The following is a 27,724-nucleotide window of genomic DNA, read 5'->3' as shown; positions in this document are numbered from 1 at the left end:
TGTGACATAATAAGTCAGGTGGGTTTGTGGCGCGCCATAAGGAGGAAGAGGCAGAAATTGTAATCAGCTGACCTACTTTCAATTTCTAGAAGAAACAAGAAATTGCATTTCCGAGCTAGCTGTTACAGAAAGAGCGGCGGTTTATTCATTTTTATTTGTGTTTTTTAAAAAGCTTGATTATGGCGAGCGGTACTGTAACAGAATGTAAAGAGTACTTGTTCAAAGTTTTGGTAATTGGGGAGTTAGGTGTGGGGAAAACCAGCCTCATCAAGCGATACGTACATCAACTATTCTCCCAGCACTATAGAGCTACAATCGGCGTGGACTTCGCTCTGAAAGTTATCAACTGGGACAGCAAGACACTTGTCAGGCTGCAGCTTTGGGACATAGCAGGTAAGACTTCACAAATAAGTCATGGAAGCATGAACTGTGGCTGTGCGGTTCTTAGAGAGGATTAATATTGGCTTGCATGGTGTACACTGTAGGCTGCCTGTGAAATAAAATTTATTTCTGTGATGTGCATTAATGCTTCAGATTAATAAAACACATTTTGCAGAGATTTGAGATATATATGTATTTCTCTATGTGATTTGACCAAGAACAGTGTCAGTGGTTGGTTATCAATCCTTTATATATGTGTGTGTGTGTGTGTGTGTGTGTGTGTATATATATATATATATATATATATATATATATATATATATATATATATATATATATAGGTCAGGTCACCCTATTGACCCCCTCCTCAGGAGTTGGCTGATTAGAGCTGCAATGGTTCACTTAGCCCTACAGACCTGTTCAACTACTTGACAACCATATTGGGTTGCCAGCTAGTATTGCATGTTTGTGTGGAAATGGTAATTAAAACACATTTTAAAAGTTTAGATGGCGTAATGTATTCTATGTTTTTTGGTTAAATACAGACAGGTATTTTTATGTTTGCAACAGAATGTTGAATGAGTGGAGCTGCCTAATTAGTGTTTTTCAGCCTTTTCATGTCAAGTACCAGTGTTTCCAGCAGGGTCCACCAGGTGTACCAGTAACTGTGTGCAATCTTAAAACGCCTGTTGTACACAGAAACCTACCCCATTACAACCAGTTTTCTCCCTGGAAATTTGATCCCATCATCTAATTATCTGACACGCGTTCACCACAATCAACAACACAGAGTGGCTGCTTTGGTCTCATCAGTGATTTTGAAAGTTCACAACAAACTTTTTGCCAATGGCTCCTAGGTCAAAACAGATTACAAGATGCCACTTCAGAAGGAAGTTAGTTGCTATTATATTCAACTGCTTAAAATACAACAACTTCCTAAGACACCATACAGTAACTTAATGTCTGTATTCACTTGTTTGTCGCCTCATTCTGCTGAACGGTTAAACTATGCAGCTGATGACTGGCATGTTTGTATTATAAATAGTGTTGTGTGTGGAACTGGTGACCACACCTTTGTGTACAGTTCTGGCAAGTAGCAATTTGCAGCTACTGTGGTCATTAGTAGTCCTGATCTGACAGCATGTACCACAGGCAGCTGTTATGATTACATGTCACTGTTTATTTTTCAGTAAGAACAAGTTTAAATTGCAGTGAGTTAGTTCTGCTATTTATGATATAAATACACCACAGCAAGTGCATTGGCATATTTTAGATATTTTTTAGTACCTGAGAGCTAAATTTATTGAATGGCAGTTTTTATTTTACTGCAATCAAGTAAGCTGCTGTGCATTTTTTCCCTCAGCAGTACAATTACAATCTAATTACAGTCCCAAGTATTGTTATGCGTTTTGGTTTCACCTTTCTTGAAATGGTCAGTTGGTTTTCCCTGAATCAACAGAACCTGCTTAGAACAGAACTCGCTGTATATTGGGGTTTTTCATTTTGGTAATGTCTTGAATTACCGTTTCTGTTTTGGCTGAAGAGATTATCAGATCATCATCTAACTGGGGAATCTGTTGTGAAGTTGCCAACGTTTTGTCGCATTTGCAAACATTTGAGTCACAATCTGTTTCCATCAACAAGACGAACACATTTCTAGCAACATTTCGCACAAAAATATATGCAAATCGTACCATAGAAAAGCCAGTTTCCATTAAATGGATTCTAATTAACAAACAGCTCATGAGCTTAAATTGGTTATCGCACAAATTTTCTTGATCCGAACAAAAAAAAAAAAAGTATGATGCATTTCCAGCTATCTTTTTGTGTTCACTTGCTAGACTAGAGTAATCAACCTCGCTGAGCATTCTGGTTATATAATGTGTTGCTGGACTGAAAATGGTCCAAGAAGGAATATATACAGTTATAGTCAAAAGTTTACATACCCCAATGGAAATTTTATAATTTCTAGAAATTTCTCAGATTTTTTGAAAAAAAAATTTGTAGCAGAAGTTTTGCTTTTGTGAATGAGGAAAGTTACAAGAAATAGATGTCTACAATTCTTTTTCAGCAATTTTTTTGCAAAAACTCCAACAATGGTAATTCAAAAATATTCATACCCTAACAAGGAAAATGAAATTAATAGGTAGTTGAGGCACCTTTGGCAATAATAACCTCTTTAAAACGATTATGATATTTGTCAATGAGCTTTTGGCATGATTCTTTAGTGACTTTTAACAATTCTTCAATGCAAAATTGTTCCAGTTCATTCAAATTCCTAGGACTTCTCTTGTGCACAGCCTTCTTCAACTCATACCAAAGATTCTCAATTGGATTTAGATCCGGACTTTGACTAGGCCATTCCAGAACCTTCATTTTATTCTTCTTTAACCATTCTGAAGTAGATTTTGATGTGTTGGAATGTCCAGTTGCGCTTTAAACTAAGTTTTGTAGCGGAGGGTTTCGGATGATAGGCCAGAATCTTTTAGTATGTGATAAAATCCATTTTTACCATGTATTGGAACTAAATTTCCCGTGCCATTAGAGGAAAAACAGACCCATAGTAGGATACCACACATAGGGACGCATCAATAAATACATGTATTCAAAGTAAAACATGATTTAAACGAAGAAATAATACATAGCAGAGGGGTTTTAACTGTAAAATGGAGAACTTCATAAAACGGACCTTCAAAACTTTCAATTTCATTTTTAACACCCTTGACAACCTGTATAAAATGCACAACACAACAGCTTAGTAATAAAGCACAACAAATATGTTTGCTCAATAAAATCTATGCTATAGTACAGTATAACATAAAAACGGGATGTACTGTATTCGTACTTGCCGATTCCTTAATATAATAATCATTTAAAAAAAAAAAAAAAAAGTCTGATTTCCGGAATCAAGCTGATATCAGCAGACCAATAACAGAACTCAATGGTTTATCATTGCCCAAGTAGCTTGCACATCGCTGACTGCTGTGCACAGTAAAACTAAAAGATGCAATGCTTGTTTGTTTTTTTGAGACATTCTGTGTTTTCTTCCAAAGTAGCAGATGGGTTCTTGTATTTTACATGATTGAGCATTTAACTCAATTTGTTAACACATTTGTTTTAGAAATGAATGATCAAAGTAACGAAACTTGATCAAAGTACTCGAATATTCTGACTCGCCCCTAGTAATGACAGCAATCATCCTATGCCTAACCTTTTTATACTCTAAGAATGTTCACCTACAATCCAGCATTTTCTAGACTTTTATAGAATTAGATTCTGCATTATCATATTGAAATTTCTAGCACTTTGTACACAATACTATCATAGCATCAAAGGGCATTTTTGGAGTTTTGCAAAAAAATTGCTGAAATAAATAATTGTAGATATCTTTTGCTACAAAAGATTTTCACTAAAATAATTTGCTTGAGATATTTTTAAAAATTTTACATTTCCATTGGGGTATGTACACTTTTAGACTACAACTGTGTATGTGTGTGTGTAATATATATTAATGCTGTGCAAAAGTCTTAGACCATGTTGCATTTTTCTACTCTTCTGCATTATCAGCATCAACAATTTACTCAAAGCCTCCACTAGTGTTTTCTACTATTATAACAACCTTGACTTGCATAAAGAAGGAAAAACATTGATTGAAATAGCTTGCATCACTTGATTTTCAAGGTGTGGTAGCCAAAGCATTATCAACAAGTAAAATGTATGTGGACGGTACAATCATAGATATTTATTCAAACAGTTTGATTTTGTGTGCCCAATTGTCAAATTGCTATTTTGAGGCTTAACTGACAGCCCTAATCTACAGTATGATACAAGCTAGTGGACTAGTTAATAAGATCAAATGGGCTATAATTAATTATTAAATTAAGTTTGGTCTTCATGGTCTAGGCAGTTACATACCAAATTTTAATCCATCTAAGCCAGCTTTAAATAATGCATGAGCTTTGTGTATAGGCGTCTGGAAATGAAAGTTAATTAGGCTTTGAACGTAGGTACCGTTTAGCAGCTTTGGCACGTGTTTTATTGGAAGAGACTCTTGCGTTGCGATTTCAAGCTCTTTAGGCGTCATTTGTGGGTTAATGACAATTCTTTTGCTTCAGATACAGTTTGTTATTCATGAAACTACAGTAGTCTAATGAGTGGAACTATGTTTTATGCCTACAAAATCATAACTGTGAATAGGGCCTGTCAAACCACACCTGTAAGGTTGTGTTGGTGTGAAGAGAGAAGTCTGTTGGAGTGAGACTGCAGCAACAGAGAGACTCCTTTCTTAAATTTTAAATAATTACTGTATTGTTGTTTTAACAGCACAGCACCTTTTTAATAGCTTCATTGATTTTAGCTTGTTTAAATGCCATAATAACAGAGTTTTCAGAAGAAGTTGTTTTGTTAGATACCTGATAATACCCAAAATAGCAATATAGGATATTCTAGGCTGCTATTAGTATGAGGAATTGCCCATATCTAAGAGCAAAAGATCAGTGTTTCTGATCTTGAAACGCTAGGGCTGCAATTGAATCGCAGTCTTTGAAGGTGACCATTTCGATGACCCAATGACAGCGGCTCATTAATTGCTGAAAAAAGTAAAAAAAAAAAAAACACAAACATTTTTTGCACTGTAGGTTGCAACAAAAAAGATATTGTTGGTTCAGTAAGGTGTGCTTTTGGTTATTCTAATATTACAACTTTCCAAAAAGATCCCTTTACCTGTAGTTCTCTTAGTGTTCAACAGGGTTATAGTGGCCCCATAAAAAATATTTGTTTCCTGCAGTAATTTAGCAAAATGCTCAATTTATTTCCTGCATTGGTTTCCCATAAAATATCTCTTGACAGAGGTGCTAATGGTTAACTTGTAGTAAAATAGAAAAGTAAAACTTAAGGTATTTACTGGTAAAATGAAACCACTGCCATGACCAAAGCTGGGAAATACATTGTTGAATTTGCAAAATTACTTTATTAGCTTTAAATATTTTTCTGCCAGTTTGTTCATTATAAAATTAGAGTAATTAACATGACTGCATGGCTGATAAAGGCTCGGTTGCGTAGAAGTTTGAGCAAATCCGGATTTTAATGTGAGTTTAAGTAGCCTTGTCTTATTGAGCTGAAGTGGTTAATGCCATGATAGCTGTAGGCTTACTGCCAAGCTAACTCAAAGCCCAAGGGGTTCTTCAAAGGGTCATAGGGGGTACTCGGGATGAACAGGAGATATTGTTTACATTTAAGAAGAGTTGTCAGACAGATGTTTAAATGTAAATAATAAAACCTGTTTCTTTAAATGTCTGATATGCACATTTTCAATGCTCCGCTTCGTTTCTGATGGCAAAATGAAATCCTAATTCGCACAGAATGACCACCTTGAAGTAGAAACACACCAATGACAGGCTTGTTGGGGAGCAAAATGTCGCGCAAAGGGTGGTCGAAATGACAGCATCACTACAGTTCAAGGTCTATGCTCGCACATAGAGGGCCAGAGCCAACCTCGGTCTGTGTTTAAGTGTAAACAGGTGGCTTAAATGATAATAATCTTTTAATTTGATCAAACTCAAGCCAGTTGAGGTCTGAGTTGTAAGTGTAAACACACTGTAGTTGTCCTTTAAGATTTCTTTTCAGGTCTTGTATCTTTGCTAGTTTCCATGGAAACCAGCCCACAGAAAATAGATAAGTCTACTGTAGTGTTTTGAAAGAAGGTCGTTTGAGTTTTTCGTAAAACTATTGCCTTTCCAGTTTGTCAAAGGATGTTATTTGAAACTTTTAAAGGGATGGGGACATTGCATATTTTGGAGATTAGTTTTAAGGCGCTTTTAAGTGAATAAACAAATTTAGTGACGGAGTAGTTTTGAATTTATAAAGTGAGTGAGATACAATGGTACTGTGCAGCTAAGAGTAAATGCAATTGGCATATTTGATCTAACTGGTGTAATAGCGGCAGGATGGATAAAGAAAGAGAGAAAAAGTGGACTGTTGCACCTTTTTAAGATACCACACACAAGTACATGCTATAACTGCCTTTTAGGATGGCTGCCACATTCAAAAAGCATCCATTTAAAATATACTTTACCCAGGCCCTGTTGCTGACTCAACTACCTGGCACTAATGTTAATGCAGGCCAAAAACATTTATTGATAAAATGATATCCTGAGGATACTTCAGCAGAACAAGTCAGTTATGCATTTATTGCAGAAATGCAGTTTACATCAAAGTTAACTGTTGCTGTAAAGAAACTAAACTATCTGTTCTTTAAATGTTTGTCACTGCTTAGTGTTTCTAGAGGTCTATTTGTATCTTTGGTTTCTTGGTGATGAATTTGATGAGGGTGATTATTTTGGGCTAATGAAAGACAGTACAGTGTACATATTATTAGCATAAATTGTTTTTAATGTGCCCCATTGTCTCCACTGTTGGTTAGAAGTGGCAAAACACCTCTGAACTTCATGAATTTTTGACACTTAAATAATTTCATTCTACCATGATATATTTTCTAAAAGGTAGAAGTCTGTAGATTTTGTGTGTGTGTGTGTGTATGCTATATGTATATATATATATATATATATATATATATATATATATATATATATATATATATATATATATATATATATATATATATATATTGTGAGCCAGCTCACAAGTTTACCACCAGGAGTCGTTCATGGCAGGCTTGGTATGAGCCCACAGAGGTTGCCAGGAATGATCACATGGACCTGTGGGCAGCATACATGCCTGCCATGATGTCAAGGAGTTAATGGACCAACAGGCTGCAGGTGTGGTTAGGTAGGCAATTAGGGTTTGACTATTGTTAGACTATCATTGGCCTTAATTGGCCCACACCTGTAGCCTGTAACGGCCAAATGCCTGGCTGGTAAAAGGGAGCATGTGCCGCTAGTCTGGGGGGTTGTTTGTTTTGTTTGCCTGCCTGAGAACTTCTGAGGATTATCTACAATAAGATCGGAACGGGATAACGTGGTGGTCCTTTGCATCTGCAATTCCCTGTTCTCTGCAGGGGCTATGAGGAACGGCCTGTCCGCTGCTGAGATTCGCAAAGGGACTGGACTGTAGAATAAGGGTAGGAGAAGGGTTCCTAAAGAAGAAACCCAAAACCCAGGTGGAATTACCTATTCACCAACTGGACGGGGTTATTGGTCCGATTGGTTTACATCAGCAATTTTGCTTTGGTGGTTTGGTTTTTGTTTGAAACTGTTTACTTTGTTTTGGACATTGCAATATAAGAGCCAGCTGTATAGAATACTGGAATAAAGACTTGCTTTGTTTTGGAAACTACTGTCTGTTTTCTTCATGTGCACCTACCTGCTCACTAACATATATATATATATATATAAAACCATCTATTACACATTGTAACTTACAGGTAACAAATCTATCTTTGTTGCTTAATACACACACAAATGCTTCAGTTCTGTAGTTGCATGCTCATACTTTCAGGTAACAATCTAAATAAACCAATGGTAGAATCCCATTTGGTCATGTGACTGGAGGCCTGCTTTGCAAGTGGAGTAATCAAGATGGTCAGTCCAGATCTCTCTGTGAACCATTAGTCCAGACGACCTCCACTTGCACTCAAGCTTGCAGCAGACAGACTTAAGCAATCAGAGTTCAAGGGTGTACCATAGGCAGTTTCAATCTTTTTTTCACCGTTTCTGGTTGTAAGCGGGCGGCAGCGGTGTTGATGATCTTAGTAACGGTGGCATTGTAGAGGGTCACTGCATCGTCAACTAAAGACAGGAGAGTACCAGTTAGAGGGGATGAAGAGACAGTCTGAGAGTTTCAGAGTATTGAGGAGATTCTTGGGGCGGAAGGAAATGACAGTATCAATAGCAGAGGAAGGAGCAGGAAGATTAATATTAGCAGTGAATAAGAAATAGTCAGAGATATCTGACGGAGGGATTGGAGAGATCAGATACAGGGTGTTTCCTTGGGTGTTAGAGGGGACTTTGACAGATTTGAGAGAGCCCAAGACAGTCCAGGAGCGTGTTGAAGTCGGTCACTAGGGGGGAAGAAGGCAAGTAAATATGAATGTTGAAGTCACCTGGGAGTAGGATTTTGTCAGAAGTGCAGATGAGGGAGAGGAATTCAGAAAACTCGGCAATAAAATCAGAGTTATTCTTTGGTGGACAGTAGATAACAGCAAGGGTGAGGGGCATAGGATAGGGGAGCTTGATGGCGATGCTCAAATGAAGAAAAGGCAGGCAAAGAAAGAACTGAGGAAACAAGCACAGGATTAGCAGTAACAGCAGTGTCAATGTCTTGGCCAAAGAGGTAGTAGCCATTTTACAGGGACCAGTTTACACTCCATCAAAATTCACTTCAATCTACCACAGCTCTGAACACTTAGAAAATTAATTATGTCAACCAGCTGATGTAGTTACATAAGCAAACTAGCATTTAAATGAACTTATCAATTGCTATTTAGTTTCTTTCTGTCTAACTGCAAACCGCATCAGAATCCATGTACCAAACAGTTTGAGTCGCCCGAGGAGACATTTTTATTTGCTTCAGCACTTTACACTTCTGTTTGTTTTTACTTAACAAAAATCTAATTCCAAATGGCTGTGGTTTATGCCAGTTTGACCTTTTTATGACTACATTTTTAGAAGTTGCAGGCAGTAATATTTACCCTTTGCCTGCTTAAAAAAAAAAAAAAAATCCTTCCATATGCATCTTGTTTGTACTTCAGTGAGAAACCTTTAGGAGTTCCTTGACTCTTCAGACATCATTGAGTTTACAATTACTTCAACATTTAAAACCCCTTTTTTTTAATCAACACCTGCTTTCAATCCGTACTGAACAGTATCAAGGCTAGTACGATAACTTATTTTTATTTTTTTTTTTTTCCTCGCCAGGAAGCAGCTGTGATGTTCCTTCACAGTGTGAATTTCCTGAAATAAAAAGTAGTTAACCAATTTTAGTACAGCTGAGGCGAAAAGAAACTCAACGTAATTGCTGTGCAGTCTGATGAGGGATGAGATTGTCACACATCCAGTCTATCATCTGTTTGGCTTTTACTGCTGTATGTTCTGTGCCTGGTCCCCTGCTGATTTGGTGTGTGACTTTGAACAAACCAGACAGGGGCTGATGGAAGTTTGCCAGTGTGTCTTGCTGCACAGCATCCCTACTGAGACCTGTGATAAGTATGACTTTTTATTGACATTTGTATTACTATCTGTGATATTAATCTGTTTTAGAAGTTGTCAGACAGAAAATACATTGGCTTTATTTATGTCGTTGCAGTATTTACAGTGTGTGTTAAAATCTCTCTCTCTCTGTCTCTCATTCTGAACGCTGGGTTTGGGCTGCTAATGCACTGGTTATTTTACGGGTGTTTTTTTACGACACACATAACTGAACACCTTGCCAAGAAGATTTGTGTTTTGCGTTCCCTATTTGCAATTCTGTCCTGTTTGTACTTCATGTTAGTGTTGGGCATGCATTCAAAGGCATAAAGCGTCGTGTGTTCACCAGAAATCTCACGTCATGTAATTGTACCATAAGAGCTGCCACCAGTATTTACATGCAATATATTAACTGACATCTGAAACAAATTACACTGTACTGTTGTGCTTTATATATTTATAATAGTGCTTTACAGTCCTGACAGCTGATGGTTGCAGCTATTAATGCTATCTCTTAGGGAACTCCTTTCCCTGTTCTGATGCGATGGATATAGGTTGGGATGATGTGTTATATCATTTGCAGGAGACAGTGTGTTACAAACAATTTTCTGTGTTGTGGCAACTCTGTCCTATTGGAGTCATATGACTTTTTGGCTTCGAGACATTCAGGGTTGATTGTGGGTGAAACTATTTCCAGACAGATTTTGTTTTTTTGGTGCAAAGCTGTGTACTATATCACAAGCCATTTTAGGTAGTAACTTAATGTTTATAGGGTTATATAACCCCTTTGTGTTAAATGTGTTGCTGACTGTGGAAAATCACCTCTGATCTAATATTGCTGCCATATTAAGGTCAGGTGATTTTTGAAATTACAGCTGCATAGAAACTGAACACACTAGATTATTGTCTTAATGTGTGGTGCATACTAGCCATGGTCGTAACTAGCTATGAGGTCGTGTCATTGGTTGTTGTTGTTGTTGCCCACTAGTTCTAAAAAGGTGCTCTGAGTGTACACTGGTAGCTATAAGGCACAAATATTTTCTGGCCAAATTGATTTTAGATTTGATTTGTTTTGCAGCACTTCAACCTTGTTTTTCCATGTGCATCTTGTTTCATGTCTACACAACAGACGCGCATGCTTGCACAATGTTAAAGTCACAGCCAACAAATCTGCATTAATGAGTTTAGGCAAGGAAAAGTTAAATATTAGCTGTTAAGTGCAAAAGTCTATTTCAAATTTCAAACATTTAGCTTCAAACGTTTTTTTTTTTTTTTTTGGTCAATTTATTTTTAGACCTAGTTTAGACTATTCCATGGATATTATACTTGCTTAATGAAACATTTTATCCGGACCTGTACAATGGAGCAGTGGTTTTGCGGCAGTGTAAATCCATAATACAAGTTGTTTAGTTATAAAATTCAACAGAGCACAACACATATTGTACTGCAGACTACTTTAAATCATTGCTGATGCCAGAAAAAGCCACAAAACAAAATCTCTAATTAAAAAAATATATATTTTTAAATTTATTTAAACATTTGTGGTTAATTTGTTGAAACATTTGTAAACGATTGCTTCTTTCCCTTACTAGTCAAGCCATCTAGCAATGCAACATGGGTGAATTCTGTATTAGTCTGCCTTCCATACTCTTATTTACAATACCGTGATCCCATGGTTATCGCGATAATATTTTTTGCTACGGTATTAATACCGTGGTGAGAGAATATTGCGGTATACCGTCGTAGTCATATCTGTGTGAGGTTGAATAGTAAATGCCATGAGGATATAGGGTCTTTTATAGTTGATACACAGAAGTACTGTATTCTTGTATGATTTGATTCTCTCAAAGTCCCATTACAGGTGGTGTTCAGTGAGTACCACATTTTTCATGTTTTCATTTTACTTGATTTTTTTAAACCATTTCATCTGATATGATGCTAACAGGGATGCTTTTTTTCTAGTTTATACAATTCTAGTTTATAAAGTGATATCCGCAATACCATTAAATAAATGCATTTTATTGCTGCTTCCACAGATCCCGATTTCACATGCATCTTGGACAACCTAAGGCGACATTTGGTACGCCGAGATTAGTGGTAAAACATGTTAGTCTAGAAACGGAGTAAGTCTCAAAGTCCAGTGGTGGTATCCTTAATTCCAGTTCTCTCCCCAGAGAGGGGGGGTCACAACAAATGCAAGTATGGTTAAGAGTTTTTAAAGGCAATATAATTTGTCATTGTCTTATCTATCTGTGTTTCTAGGACAATTCTCACTGAGGGTTAGACTCACCTCCAATGAGGGTCTCAGGAGTTTATTTAAGAGTGTAAGCACTGAAGGCTTTTGGTGAGGGTCTTTGAACACTAGTAGTGGAGAATGGCAGTTGTGTTTTTGTTTACATTGTCAATAGCACGTACAACAGAGATATACAGATCTGACAGGCCACCCGATACTGGCGTTCTCTTTGTGGATCTGGATGTTTTGTACGGATGTAGCATTGGAATTTGACAGCCAATTCTGCTTGTGGGTATGTCACTGTAAACAGGACATGCAGGATACAATGATGTCAATATACAAAGACCTTCTTTTTAAAATAAAAGCAAATAAGCACTGTTTATAAGTAACTTCTGTTTGTTACCTTTGTCAAGGGAATATCTGTTTTGAAAACAAACATTGGAGGTATTTATAGACTTGATGCCATGGTAACCTAAGTTTATCTCTTTAAATCTAATGTCTTTATGATGTCATTCACTATGTCTAATGATGTAACAATCTACTGTTCCTTCTGTTTAAACCTTCCGGCATCATGGTATCTAGTCTACTTACTAATTTATTTTCTTCAATACTGTATCTTTTTATCTATTTTTCTAAAACTACAAACTTTAGGTAATCCATGGTGTGTCTGTTCCCTGTAAAGTGCTGAACTATTGGTTCATTTTTTTTTTCTTATTGATAGGTGGTTCTGTATTCTTTTATATAATGATGTACCTGTCTCTCGTACATATTTTATTTTGTTACATTTTATGCAGAATATACCATATGCAAGGTTGCTATTCTTGCATTGCAGATTTGAGACTGAATATGTATTTTCTTTATTTGTGATTTCACCTTTATCTTTACCAATGTATTTGCACACTTTCCATGTGCTTTTACCAGGTTGCAATGTCCCTTAATGTATCTGTGATGCCTTTGTTTACTGTGGACTAAAATGTCAGCTAAGTTTACAACCCTTCTAAGATCAGTGCTTTCGGAAATGTTTTTTTTCATGTTTTCTGAAATATGAAGTATATGTAAATGCTTCCAAACAATTTTTGAAATATTGGGTAATAATTTAGATTAGTGGTACTCTCTTAGCTCTCTCTTCCCTTTTCTTATAATCAAGTAGTTAATTGAAAGCTGAGTTTAATTTCTCAATTCTCTCTCGATTATTTCTTTTATATCCTCTTTAAGATGTATTTTTACTTCCTTTCTCTGTTTTTTGTAGTCATTTTCATCAGAACAGATTTGTATCCTTATACCCAGTCCTTTAGGAATTGCTCTTTTAGTATAGCTAGGATGTGCAGATGACATATATAGGTACTGATGCATATCAGTAGGTTTCAAGTAAAGATAAATTTTAATAGATCCTCAATCAATCAATCAATCAATCTTTCTTTTATATAGCGCCTTTCATAGTGGAGCACCATCACAAAGCGCTTTAACTAAGGTGTCTAAGAACTCAATTTCAGATTTTGTCCACCTTAAGATAAATCCACCGAAATGTTAGGATTTATATCATTTGCTAATTTGTGAGACTATAGAAGAGATTCTTCTCCATGTGTCCATATTCCAAATATGTCCTTGTGGCAATGCGGTTTGCAGTGCTCAGGAAGGATAGACACAAAACATTTCACAATGAAAACATCTCCATTTGGCTGGGTTGCATGTTGCCAACTCTTAAATAGTAACAGGCTCTACTCAACAATGTGTATTGCGCTGTTCAAACAAGGGTTCAGTCCCGAAATAATAGGACACGATGCAGGCATACACAGCACAGTCATAAGTCCAGAACGATTGCTCTAAGTGCAGGTGATGAATTACGGTGATTGTGTATAGTGAAGAAGTGCAGTCCTGGCTTCTTGCTACAGCACCCAGATACTTTAGTCGTCTAGCAATGACAAACGGTTACTAGACAGGACAAACAAAACACTCCTGGTTAGTACACAGGGTTTTTCCTCGTAGGTCTTTGCGTAACCTTAACACAAGGAACAGATCGCTTGGCCACATCCCCTGATCTACCTTTAGTCCCACCCCTTTGGTAACGAGTGAAATCACATCTCCTCCAATCCATGACTGACACGTCGCCTACCGTATAACGATGACGTCTGGTATTGTGGCCCCGCCCCCTTCCTGGATAGCTGACATCCACCTGACCCTGGAGTGAACTGTCAAACCACCCAGTCTGGGGCAAACTGTTCCTGTTGCACAATGTCCTCACAGGTCGGGAGGGAGATTGGGATGATCAGTGTCAACATAGTGATCTTCCATTTGTTTGTTTTAATGTTGATAGTCTTACTTTCGTACACCCGATTGTTAATTAGTTGCTTAGTTATTTGATGCTTTTCCTAAATCCCTGTTCACATTCTTTTTTTTTTGTGTGAATGTAATTTTTTTTTTTTTTTTTATCTTGATTCTGATTCCTTGCTGTTTTAATATAGTTATGTATCTATTGATATTACATTTAAGTCTAATTCAAAATTATTATTTTTATATAAGTGTGGCAGTGCGATTGCCCTGCACAGTGGTAAATTAGTGTTGGTGTGGTTTATATGTGGGAATGGGTTTATTTTGTGCCGTTTTGGGACTTGATTTGTTTGATTGAATTATTGTTTACAGACGGGCGCTCGATTGAGACTTGCTGCCTGCTATGCTTAGTTGAGGGAAGGACATCTCCGCGGGAGATAGCTCGGGGCTGCTGCAAGGCCTGCCGTTTTCACGGCACCTTTTGAGTTATAGTTTGTTGTACTGTGTTTTATTTTGCACTTTTTGTACAGTTTGCTGTATTAGTCCTCTATGCGTTACCATCGCTGGTAACGTAATATGACCACCTTTATTTTACTTTCGTTTTCTGTTTGTTTGTTTTAATAAATCGTGCGCGCCTGTGCCGGCGTTTCAACACCAACACCACGTCTGTCTCTCTGTATGCTTGAACAGCGGCTACCCACACGCGTGACCCGAGGAAGACCTTGTCACAAACAGATTAATTGGTTCTACATTACATGGAACTGAAGTATATTTCTGCTGGCAGCAATTTACGACACCATACATATTTTTTGAATTTCAAAACTAATTTTCTCATTCTTCTAATTTGATGTTCTCTTCGCTTCCTGCATTACTTTTAAGTTATTTACATTATTTCTTTCTGAATAATTCGTCTTCATTTTATAGCTAATTTTATCAGAACCTCGAGAGGTACACCGTTGACTACTTTATATATATATATATATATATATATATATATATATATATATATAACCAAAACGTCACTGTGGTAGGTATTCATTATATTTCATTTCTGTAAATTCTTGATTACACTGTAAATTACATACCGGTACATTTCTCTTTTAACATGACCAGTAACATACCCCGTTATATACATGCTGCAAGTAGATCCTACATCATTGCAGTTTGCTCTGTATGCATCTGCTGGTTTAGCTGGAACACGATTTCTCTTTTTTTTTTTTTTTTTTTTTTTTTTTTTTTATTGTTTTTCTGATAATGATCCTCTTCCATTTACAACATCCGTTTCTCAGTCGTCTTTGTTTATAGATCTGAAAACTTAATTTTAACTGTTTGACCCTGCTAGATTTGGGGTGAGCGCTACTGCGCAATATATGGCTTTACAACAGAAATAGATGTAGCACAATGTGATAGTGGTGCTACTTTTCTTGAAAAATATGCACTTGACCCTACATTTGATTTTTATTTTGAAATGGGTTTACAAGAAACTTCCAAGTGCTGCACCGTGGGTGTCATTTTATGATGTTTACAGGGTGGTTTTTTTTGGTTAATGATAATACAGAAACATTGCAAACTGACTTACCTGATCATACCCACCCCCCTGGTTTACAACAGATGTAACTGGATCCTTCTACATGCCATCCTTGCTTTTTTTTCTGTCTCGGAGGATGGTTAACTGTTATTTGTTACATTTCTTTCATAACACAGATTGATTCATGTGCTGTGCAACGGTTGTGCCAAAAGGCTATCGTTGCTACAAACATGCTTTGTATGTGGATACCCCTTCTCAATGCGACCATAAGCATAGCTGCTGTAAATTCACTAATTAGGTAACATACTGCATATGATTCTTAACTCCAAACCAATTCAGTTGTCAAAGAATGACTGTAGCTACTGTAATTATTATAGGTACCTTTGTATTAAAAAAAAATGGCATTTGATTTGACGCAAGGTAAAGCTTTATTGATTTAAGCTTAGAGTTCACTTTGCTGCAGAGACTTCAGTGGTTTTATCAGTGACAGTTTGAATTGTGTATGTCTTGACTAAATACTGTGCTGTAATTTTATATTCATAAAAAAAGTATAGTATAAACAGATTATCCTGTTTTGTGATTTATTCTTTGAAGTCTTTTGACAATCATCGGGAAGTATTGTAGCTCTCTCCCCGTTCGCTGGCTTTATTTTATTTATTTATTTGATACCATTTGTACTGGCCCTTGTGTTCTTTGTTTGAAGTTGTGCAATAAGCATTTCTTAACAAAATTTGCAACAGGATAACGGAAGATAAGGAAGTGTATTTCTCAGTACGATTTAATGCTTCAATTTATTCCTTGAATTTGATGCATTTTGATCCATGGAGCGATGCAAATCGAACCAAAATGGTACTGGCCTACCCCCTCACTCATTCACAAAATCTAGAGAAGTATAATACTGTGATGGTATGGTCACATCAATTTTCTAGAAAAAGTCTGGGTGCCAAAAGGTAAACCATAGCCATTGACTACATAAATCATCTGTATACACTCAGTCATACAGTATATATGTTACAGTAAAAGTTAGAATGTGATAAATCTTACATTTTACTGGTAACTGTCAACATTTACCAAGTAAGGTGGTAAATGTCCAGAACAAATTGTAAAATCAAAGAAAAATGGCATGAAGCATTGTAATAGTAAAATTTAAAATGTCTAATGCATGGCACTCCATAGAGTAGTGTAACATGAAAACATTTACCAAGTCTAAAGCCTTGCTTATGTAGAGGGAAATGTTGTATCCTCAGTTGTGGTATACAGAACGGCAGGGCACCAGTAATGTCTTGAATTGTGTTCAAAAACCACTGTTGTACACACTCAATCTGCAGTGGTGATTGTAATGCAGCAGTGTGTTACTTATTTCTGTAGCCACTTCATTTCCTTAATCTGAATTCTCAAGCTACTGAAAAAGAGCTGCTGTGTTGTGAAATCGTATTGGGCAAGTTTGAATAAATGGTCTTCCCTTTTTTATGGTGTTTTTTTTTTTCTATGGTACAGTGTACAAAGTGTAGTAAACCATTGTAAAATGTTTGACAAGGGGCTTGCAATTAAGTGATACGTTTAGATATTATTGATAACCACAATAAATCGCAGTATAAGAAAAGCATGGTAACCTACAAATTTGCCATGGTAATTTTTTTTATAAGGGTTTTTAAGTAATTTTGTACAGGGCTGTTTTAAAAGCATTGTTTATTAATCCAAATTGAATAGCAATTGTTATTAGGCACTCATACAGTGTGTGTAATGTAAACTGCCATTTCCTCATTTTTGTGTTGGCCCCACATGTATTCTGTCGTCTTGCCATCTGTATGTAGAGTTTCTAATATGAAACTCATGCTTTTTTAAATGAGGCGTGGCAGGGCACAGTGCCTTGTCTCCTGTGAATCCAACGCATTTAGGTTCAGGCTTAATTAGCAGTGCAGTAAAGTACAATTCTATGACTTAGTTTTACCAGCTCTACTTTAGAACTATATCGTTAGTTAAATTGGAATATTATCTTAAATCTAAATCATAACGGGACTGGATTCATGTAAGCTTTTTAAAAAAATGTATTTAATTGCTATGCATCTTTTTTTAAACTTGAGACCTAATATGAATGAGCTTTCTCTCAGTCTCATCCAAAATGGCAGATGAAGCATGAAATATAGTCAACTTTGGAATTGTTAGATTGTTCTTATGTTGTTGTGAATAACCCTTTGCATTCCCTAGATCACATAGAATTGTCTGGCATAAGAACCAGTGCCTTTCAACCGATACAACTGTTGCCATACCATAGAGAAATCTACAATTTTAAAAGGAATTTAGAATTTACTGAACAATGCGTTTCTGTTTGGCAGGCATCCTGGTGTTCAGTGGAGCTTATTTGAACAAAGATCCCCAGCCTTTTAATGCTCTGCAGTCAGGCAGTGTAACCCAGTGTAACGGATAACGACAAGCTGCGTACAAGAGGCAGTGGGGGTGACTTAACATCTCGGTTGAAATCAGCTAAAAATAAAGAACGCATGGGATTTCCGATTACATTGTATTATGCTGGATTTAAAGTTTAAGCTAAAGACATTGGATCTTAGATCAGTGGTTGCAGTGTAGAGAACATAAAAGATAGCTGTTACCAACAGTGGTGTAGTCTTAAATCTTAAAGTACTGGAGCGACAATTTTAAAGTATAGATTTTTTTAAAACAAGTTCACCTTATATTTGTACATTGAGCTTGAGACAACTTTTAGGCTACTCCTCCTTGATCGCTGCTGCCAGATTGGCACTTTTCCAGCCGATTTTGGCTTGTTTTGAAAGCATCAAGCGGGTAAATATTGTCTTTGGTGCTTTTGATTTATTTTCCAGCTATTTTTATCATGCTTGTGTTTTTTTTTGTTCTATTCCTTTTCATTATATGGTTATCACCATGCAGAACTTCAGTCGCTACAATGCCCTGTATAGTATATCACATCCTCACCGTCTTTTTTTTCTGGAGCTCTGCATTCAGAGGCGCTGGAACGTTTTTTATAATGGGGTGGAGGGTGGGGGTGCTGAAAGCCGTTGAACAAAACTGTAAGCCCCAGTCCTTGTCTGCATTCAGTAAAATTACCAATCACACAAACGCTCAGTTATTTATTCGGCCCCAATTTAAGAACTGTATCGGTACAATTAGAATTGTTTTTAAAGACTTATCTGCCGACCAGTTGTGGAAAATTTAATTTTACACTACATTTGAATATCATTTTTTTTTTTTTTTTTTTTTTTTTTTAATGCTGTAGGTCCAGGAAAAAAAAAAAAAAAAAAAAAAGTGGGGCTGTGGTTCTGTAAGTTGTGAGAAAAATAAAAGTATACACAACTAATTCGTTTATAACATTACTTACCAGTGTTGTGTGTTTTTTTTTTTTTTAATTGTAGCACTTTTTGTAATATATACTTTTGTAATATATATAATGTATGTCGTTCATTCCAAACCACGGGAGTCTGCACTGACAGATTTCTATATAAAGCAGCTTTAAACCCGTATTTATGACTACAACCATGGGTGCACTTTTACTGTAATCTGTCAGCATTTTTACAAAAAAAAAAAATGGCTAGCTTTCTTAAAGTAGTACTGTAGTTTGTTATAGAAGTCCCTAGTGTTCTCTTTATTCCATCACAGGGACAACTGACTGAAATCAGACAGCTGTGCGAGACGTGTGTGACTTAACTCTACGAACATATAAAATGTGCGCCGGTTATGAGACTCCGATTCTCAGTGTGCCATCAAAACTGGTATGTAGGGAATCAGACATTTTATTTATTTATTGTTCATACTGCATATTCAAAGAAACTAGACCAGTCGGGCGCCATATAAGCATTTTCATAACACATCGGTAATGATTCTTAAGTTCATTCTTAGTCAAGGTTCTGCCTAGTACCTAAGTACCAGAACAGTGTTCTGGCTCGACTACACCACTTTACCAGTAGATGCTGTCTGATTTTTTTATTTTATTTATTTATTTATTTTTTTATCCCAATTAAGCAATTTACCAGTTTACTGTCCATTTAAAATTATGGTTCTCAATCAATTGCAGTTAACTTCTGTGATTTTTAATGCTTTAATTTCTTTGGAGATAAATGTTTTAAACGGGTGTCAATGACGGGTTTTGTCTTTATTTACTTTTTTCTTTTCTTTTTTTTATTAAGTAGTCACCAATTGATTTCACCCCGTTTTTTCTGCCAATTTGAAATGGCCAATTGTATTTAGACTCAGCTCGGCTCGCAGCTACCACCCACGTGCTGACTCAAAAAGTAGTAAAAGCCAAATGGCTCTGAACGCAGACAGAGGCAGCATAGCAACAGAGGCAGGGGCTGTGGCCCCTGTGTGTGCGCCTTTATTTTACAAAAAGACCTTACAATATGTAACACATTTAAAATAGAAACATGTCTTAGGAGTAAAGAATACGTTTTGTAGGACTTGCTTTACCCCAGTAAATTAACTACAAAACAAAGGATGCCAAATAGCAGTTCAAGTTAAACGTTGTTTTGTTTATTCCCAAAATAAAAATAAATACAACATGAAGAGATTCTGTCTCGCTCTAAAGCAGCACAACTCATTTTTGTCCCAGATGACTTTCCATAGAGTTCAGTATGCGTGCGCGTGCATAATCTTTTTTGTTTACTTTTTGCTGTTTAAAAATTTTAAATGGAGGCTCAAGAGCTGCTGTGTCGATTCTGTGATATATGCACACAGTCCACGCCCTTCATTATAACGAACCTGGACCCCAAATAACATCTGTACTCGCTGGTTGCCACCTCTGCAGTGAAGCCAACTTTCTGTCTTAATAAAACTCACGAGCTGTGTAACTATGCCTCCAAAACAAAAATGAATTTATGTTGCAACAAAGCTGGGAACTGTATTGATCGTTTTGAAAGAAGTAGAATGTCCTGGCTCCGACAGAGTTCAAACAAATTTTAGGGACTGTCAGAAGACTAGCATTTTTCCGATCTCGGAACGACCAGAGATATATGGGGTCATCAGATCTTGAAGATAAAAAGGTCCAAGACCATGTAAGGCCTTATAGGTAATAAGAATAACTTTTTTTTTTTTTTTTTTTAATTAATAGCATCAGTAATAAAACAAACACATGAGATGGACGCAGTAATTGTATCAATTAAATATGCAATTAAAACCAAAATTAATTACTTTTTAAATCACTTGACAACCCTATTTAAAATATAAGGATATACTGTAGTACTTACCTAATTTTAGCAGGAGTCTTCATGTTTTTTTTTTCAAAATTTCTTGTCTGCAAGCCAACTATTCATTTTATTTGATTCATGTGAGTGCTTGTGCAGGACTTGCTGTTGCTTTTTGCATACTGTACATAGGGGTGCAGTGGGGAAATACTGTACTGTAGCCTCAACCTTTTCTGTTTAGAATACCTGTAAATATTCTGTTACTTGAAAAAGGTAACAAATAATAAACCAATGTCAGGGACATTGTAGACCTCCTTTTATGTTCATCCTATTGGTGCTACAGTATTTCTTTTAAACTATTTCCCCAAAGTTGGTTTGACTGTAGTCTTTAATTAAAAAAAAAAAAAAAAAAAGTATATTTTGATAATTTCTGTCATAGCATATTAAGGTAATTTCCACTGACCTTTTAGTTATGTTATAGGTCAAATCTTATTGACGGCATTTTTGACAATGTTAAAGGGTTGAGCAGATACTGATTTAGATTGCCTTCAGATCAATATACAATATATATGTATTACGCTAGACCAGTTTCCAAGATTGGCAGGCCATCTATCCAATTAAGGGTGAAATGTGGTATTGATTCACATCTTTGTAATTTTGTTAATTGCCACACTGAAACTATGGGAGGATACTTCTGCAATATGTAGGTTTTGGAATACAAATATGACCCACACCTAAGTAAATCAGTCCTAGCCTTCAATACAAATTATTGGCCTTTCCCATCCCCATATTTCATTCAAAATGAAGCGAGAAAGAATATGTTTTAGACCCAATGCTCTAGTCTAGCTTGCCATCAAGTGACTTTAACAGGTGTTGCTTTCCTCTTTTAGGTCAGGAGAGGTTTGGCAACATGACCAGGGTGTATTACAAAGAGGCTGTGGGAGCTTTCGTGGTATTTGACGTGACAAGAGAATCCACCTTCGAGGCAGTTTCAAAGTGGAAACACGACCTGGACAGCAAGGTAAAGCTGCCCAGTGGGAGCCCGATCCCTGTTGTGCTCCTCGCCAACAAGTGTGACCAGAAGAAAGATGGCAATGGAGACAACTCCACCAACATGGACCAGTTCTGCAAAGAGAGCGGCTTCCTAGGCTGGTTCGAAACTTCTGCCAAGGTGAGTGACTTCAGCTGCCCGTGCGCATGTCTAAATAGGGAACCTTTCTTTACAGAATGAAGAGAACAGAGTTTAAAATAAAAGTAATGCATGCATGATGTACTCTTGCACCTAACATTGCTGAGAATTCAGATTTTAAAATAGCATAGTAAATTAGTGTGTATTAATAATTTGTATTTGTAATAACCAGCAAAACCATAAAATAGAACTGGGAAACAATGGACAACTGTGTAAACAATGGAAAATGTGCCACATACTGTGACTAATGTAAATTATGTACCTACCCCCCCCCCCCCCCCCCCCCCCAAAAAAAAAAAAGGTATAAACAAGCAAAGAGGGAGCAGGGATAGTCCTGCAAGTGCTATTAAGTGGCAAGGAAGTTTATTCTTGGTTAGCTCTCCTTTTTAAGTGTACTTTTGACGACCCAACACAGTCCCTGTTGTACATACTTGTTTCCAGGTAGGGGATTTAAAAAGGCTGTCGGGTTGGGAATGAAAATGAGCCTGGCAGGTGTTTAACCAGGTCACCTTGATCAGTCTGGTTCTTTTTCTCGATGCATCACTGAATTGACATCTGCAATGTGTCATTTGAAGGACAGGACTTCCAAAAGTACAGATTCCAGACACGCCAAGCTTCAGTGCTTGTTAAATCCATACAAATTTCAACCAAAGCCTTTGAATTTTTCATGACCCCACAAGTGTGTTATGCAGTGGGATTTCACATGCCCTTTTTAGAGTGAAAATGTTTGCTATTTCCAAGGTTAAAATAAGTCTTGAAAGTTACACGACTGCTGCCAAAGTATAGGTCAGTGTCGGAATGTATAACATCATTAGGCACTTCCCCTTTTGAGTTTTGACAAATATCCTTTCCCTGGTACCTTGAGGTTCAGCAGCCTTAGTACAACCCCCAACCTACACAATAACTTTAATTAGCAGTAATAGAGAATAGTGATTCAGCAGAAGGCTGTTTATTGAATAAGCATGAACTCTGAATTGCAGGTGGTCCTTTCAAACCTACGCTGATTCATTGTAGCTGAAATGTGTCACAGCGACAGTCATTATGATTTGTGTGTCTGTCTTCTAAATAAATTGAGATCTTCATTCACTTTTCATTGTATCGGGGGGGGGGGGTAGGAACACTTGCAGATCCCTGGCCTACATAAAGCTCAAGGACATTTACGAAAACAGCAAAAGAAAACTCCCAATATGTAAAAAAACATAATTTTATGAAATTCTATCAATAGTAAATCAGTTAGTCCTTTTCTTCAAGATTTTGAATGCTATTATACAGCCAGTTTTATTCCAACAAATATTCATTTATAATTGCAATTCACATTTTCAGGTTTCAGAAGTATCTAGCACATTTGATATGTATTTTTGTATACAACTGTAAGTAGCCCTGGGTAAGGGTATCTGCTAAGAAATTATTATTATTATTATTATTATTATTATTATTATTATTATTATTATTATTATTATTATTATTATAAATAATAATAATTTTTAAAATGTGTTGAGGTCTAGTATTTATGTAGACAGGTAGGTAGTCAACCAAATCCAGAAGTGCATTTTTAAGTTGAAACTCTTCTATTATTAGAAGTACTCAAAACACAACACAGTACACCCTCTCTATAACGCCCTTCATTATAACAATGTTATAGGTCAAATCTTATTGACAGCTATAACGAACCTGGCCTCTGGACCCCCCCAAAAAAAATAAGATAATATTGTAACGTATGTGAAATCGGTGAAGTGCAGGAACGCTTGGAGTAGGAGGGGCTGTGTTTCACATCGGTCGAACAGCCTATGGGCGACAGACACTGACCACAGAAGCTGCTGGTGATTGGCCGTGGTGTGGGATGTGCGTGACTAACAGGGGCTAAAGACCAGTGATAGGGGGAGTGTTTGTTATTGCGAAGCAAATAAACAGAGACCAAATAGTTCCACCCCGAGATTGCTTTAAAAAATTAATTAGTTTTAGCGGTCTAGGTCAGCTACCTGTTAATTGCTAGTTAACAATTGGTAGATTTGTCTTTGATATTCAAGGCGTTTGATATTTTTTTTTATACCCATCCCCTGATCTGTGCCTTTCAACAACTTTATCCCGGTGTTCTTTTGAATGCGCCTTGGTGCATATGGTTGAGTCTTTGTTCGGAAATGCACTACCCAGCAGAGGGGAACCTACAGGAACTGCTGGATTTATCCTGAAATCATGTGAATCACTACAATTTAACACAGGTGGAGACCACTTAACTTGGTGGGTGATTTTTGAGGCGACTGGTTACACCTGAGCTAATTTATAATTGTTATTACAAGAGGGGTGGACACTTATCCAACCAAGCTATTTTAGTTTTTATTTTTAGTTAATTTTCTTCAAATTTTCTAGAATATTTTTTTTCACTTGGAAGTTGTGGGTAGATTAATAATAATAATAATAATAATAATAATAATAATAATAATAATAATAAATAAAAAAAAAACTATTTTAATGCATTTTAATTCCAGGCTATAAGGCAATAAAAGGTGAACATTTTAAAAGGGGGTGTAGACTTTCTATAGGCACTGTATGTTAAAGATCAAAGAGGTATTGATATGAGATATCATGCATGTCTTCACTAGCAGCTGGTGTACTACAGTGTAACCTTTAACCTGTCCCCCGGAAACATTCTGCCCCTAGTTTGATGTAAGTAATACCTCATGCACTAGATTAGTGTTGCAGGGAAATCGGAGTCTTCATGGGAGAAACGGCTTCTCCTGTTAATTCCTTTTTTTGGCCCTTTTTGGTCAGTATACTTGTCCTTCACTGCATGCCAGAAAGTTGTGGGTTGTTGCCGTCCCCACTGTAAATCCTTCAGACCTTCTGTTATGTAAGTAAATAATAAATACATTTAATAAGTTTGCACTGCATACACTTCATTTAATCTAAATTCTAAAATGTTAATAAGCTTTTTATGTAAAGTGTGAAAAAATGATCTACATTAAAAATGCTTTTAGCACAGAAATTTTAATCTTCCAGCGCTCCAAAGGGATGCATACTGAGAGCGCCCATTAGAACTGAAAATAGGTCAGAAGGACCCTGTCACTCCTGAAGGAAGCATCAGTGTTTTGCAGTTAATGTGAAGATTAGGAGCCGTAACCCCCAGCTTGGTGCCTGATTTTAGCTGTTTAACTGGGGGAAAAGCCATGCCTCATTGGCTCATATTTTGTTTTATAAAAACATTGTAAGTGCATACATTTGGGATTCAGTATATTGACATAACTAAAATGTTGCATTACTGAGCTGTAACTGGCTTGCATATAACATTTATGGAAGATCTAGATCAGAATGTTAAAACAAAGATAATGTGAATATGCATGCTACATATTTAGAGTGCTAAGTGGCACAGTGGATTATGCAACTGCTATATACCACAGGGGATACATGCCTACTTAATAATGTGATGCATAAAATTCACAAATCCTTTTATTCCAAAATATTTTATTAATTTTTACAATAACTAAGTGCCACTGTCTGCTTACTGTATACTGAGTTTTTATTCTGTTGAACTAATAAAGAAGTCTCCCTTTCTAGGAAAATAAGTGCTGTAAGTGGAAAATAATGTCATGTTTTTGTATCTTCATGGAGTATTAACAAGCACATTCGGGGGGGGGGGGGGTAATAAACAAAAGCAATAAAGAAGTTGAATAGTTTCTGTTTTGAGGTCCAGTATTTCCAGTTCTACTGGACTACGTTTTACGGAAATGAATCATTGACTTCTTGTCAATGTGTTTCCTTTTAAGAACCCATGTTCAGAATTTGTTTTTTGATGGGCCGTCTAAAAAGTATGTAACTATGCTCTGTTAAATATTCAAATAACAGATTTATCAAAAGCAACATCACCAGACAGGTATTTATTGAATCCTTTTCCTATCAGATGTTTTGAGGTTGTTGGTGTTGGATTGACATCATTGTTTTAAAAAAGCAACGTCATCACGCACCATAGTGTTAGTACAGTTTTAAGAAAATTGTCTCGCTGTATCAGGCTATTGGCACACATGGTGTTGGGCAATTGATTTTTCAGGCCATTAGATATTAAGGGTATTTTTACACTACCCCTTCATTGTACCCCAGCTGCTGTGTGGATCCGATGACACGCTATTATTAAAGATACTATACAGTTGACTCCTGATGGTGAGATAAGGTAATAGAATATAAGCCCTGTTCTCTAAAAACTTAAGATGGATCTGATTCTTTCGTCAAGTAGTAAAAAGCACCAAAGTTTGAAAACGGATGTACTCTGGTTTTGAGGTTCTGACACTCCCTAAAAAACAGTAGGTAGTCATCAATCACAATATTCTGTCTCACAAAATGCCTTTGTGTTTCTCTTCTCAGGATAACATTAATGTGGAGGAAGCTGCCCGATTCCTGGTGGAGAACATCCTAATCAATGACAAGGGTCTCCCTAATGAGGACAGTAATGGGGATACAGTAAAACTGGATGAGGAGATGGTGGCAGCAGAGAGCAAATCCCAGTGCTGCTAACAGGCATGGGTCTCCCAGAGTGGATTCAAGTCAGAGGCTGGATCTCTGAGCAGCACATGACTCAACAGTAAACCTACCGTGGTCAGGTCAGGTTGGATTTGGCTGCTCAGGACACAGTGTAATAAGGCTGGGCAATAAGCCCTACAGTTCTCTTTATCTTTGCTTGTGGCATACCACTACCTTAATATGCTTCAGAACCAGTAATGGAGCTGTGGTACTTCTAGAAGGCGTACAGAGTTGTTTTATCAGTCGGGATATAATTGTGATTTTTTTAAAAAACAACAAAGCAAAACAAAAAAAATTGTTTTGTTTTAGCTACTTATCTGATCCAAAATAGTTTTTCCCGCAGCCTGAATAAACCCAGGAGACAAAATCCCAAACCTCAAGCCTTAACTAAAATGCCTCTGGATATATATACACACACACACAAAAAGTAAAACCAGCATGTTAAAATCAAGGACATTTTATGATGCTGTAATTTCCAGTAAAAAATACAGTTGCTCCAGTTACTGTATAATGATAATGTTAAACAACTGCTGAGAGAGTATTTGATTTTGTATGCTTCTTTTCTTTTAAGTGTGTTTTGTTATTTAATTACATTACCAAAAGATCTCGGCACCAAGTAAGCCTTATCTAATACTGTACCCCCATGACATTTGCTATGAAATATCATTTGACAGTTACATCAAAAAAGCCATAAGTCTCAGGAGTGTTTCAATGAGTGCTTCAGTTTGTAGGTAGTGGTAAGGCACTGAGGATAAACTAATTTAATTCTGGCCAGCCTAACAGGACTTCTATTATTTTTGTATTTTATAACTACATTTGTCATTGGAATGTAATTTTCTGTGGGATGGGAGTTCAAAGCCTTTAAAGTACATGGTGACTTACAATGTTAATGAATATATGTTACAACAATTCTACAGCACAACCACCTCAATTACAATTGTGGGTGAAGGCCTATGAATGTGCCATTCTGCACACACATTTGATACATCTTTTATATAACCTCTTAGACTGATAAGAATGTAACGTACCTAGTGCTAGATAAAATATGCACAAGAACACAGAAATTGGATAAAGGAACAGTGGTCAAAAGTGCTTTGGACTGTTGATGGATGAACAACGGTACGTGTATATTTTAGCCTTTTAGTCTTGTTTCCCTTTCTTAACAGAGGTATTCTTACTGCAACACATCCTTTAAGTCCTGATTTCAAGAGTGACCTTCGTACTGCTGATTTGATGGACATCACTACCTGTGCCTTCTGCCAGTTCTGTTGTCAACTCAACGCTTGTCTTCAAGTATTGCTCATCCTTGTTAGACAGCTTTTG

The 27,724-nt window shown here is 36.6% G+C and overlaps 1 protein-coding gene across 1 annotated transcript; it reads left to right on the top strand.

Moving 5' to 3' along the window:
- Positions 1-37: 37 nt before the first annotated feature.
- On the top strand, positions 38-27,724 carry rab32a (RAB32a, member RAS oncogene family). Its single transcript, XM_041252365.1, has 3 exons — positions 38-393; positions 21,594-21,874; positions 26,246-27,724. The coding sequence occupies exons 1-3, from the start codon at positions 180-182 to the stop codon at positions 26,393-26,395; spliced, it is 645 nt and encodes a 214-aa protein (XP_041108299.1). The 5' UTR covers positions 38-179; the 3' UTR covers positions 26,396-27,724.

The sequence above is a fragment of the Polyodon spathula genome, chromosome 6, assembly GCF_017654505.1.
Source record: "Polyodon spathula isolate WHYD16114869_AA chromosome 6, ASM1765450v1, whole genome shotgun sequence".
In the NCBI taxonomy this organism is placed as follows: Eukaryota; Metazoa; Chordata; class Actinopteri; order Acipenseriformes; family Polyodontidae; genus Polyodon; species Polyodon spathula.
The sequence above is the reverse complement of the archived record's forward strand: the minus strand, read 5'-3'. Positions and strand labels throughout refer to the sequence as shown.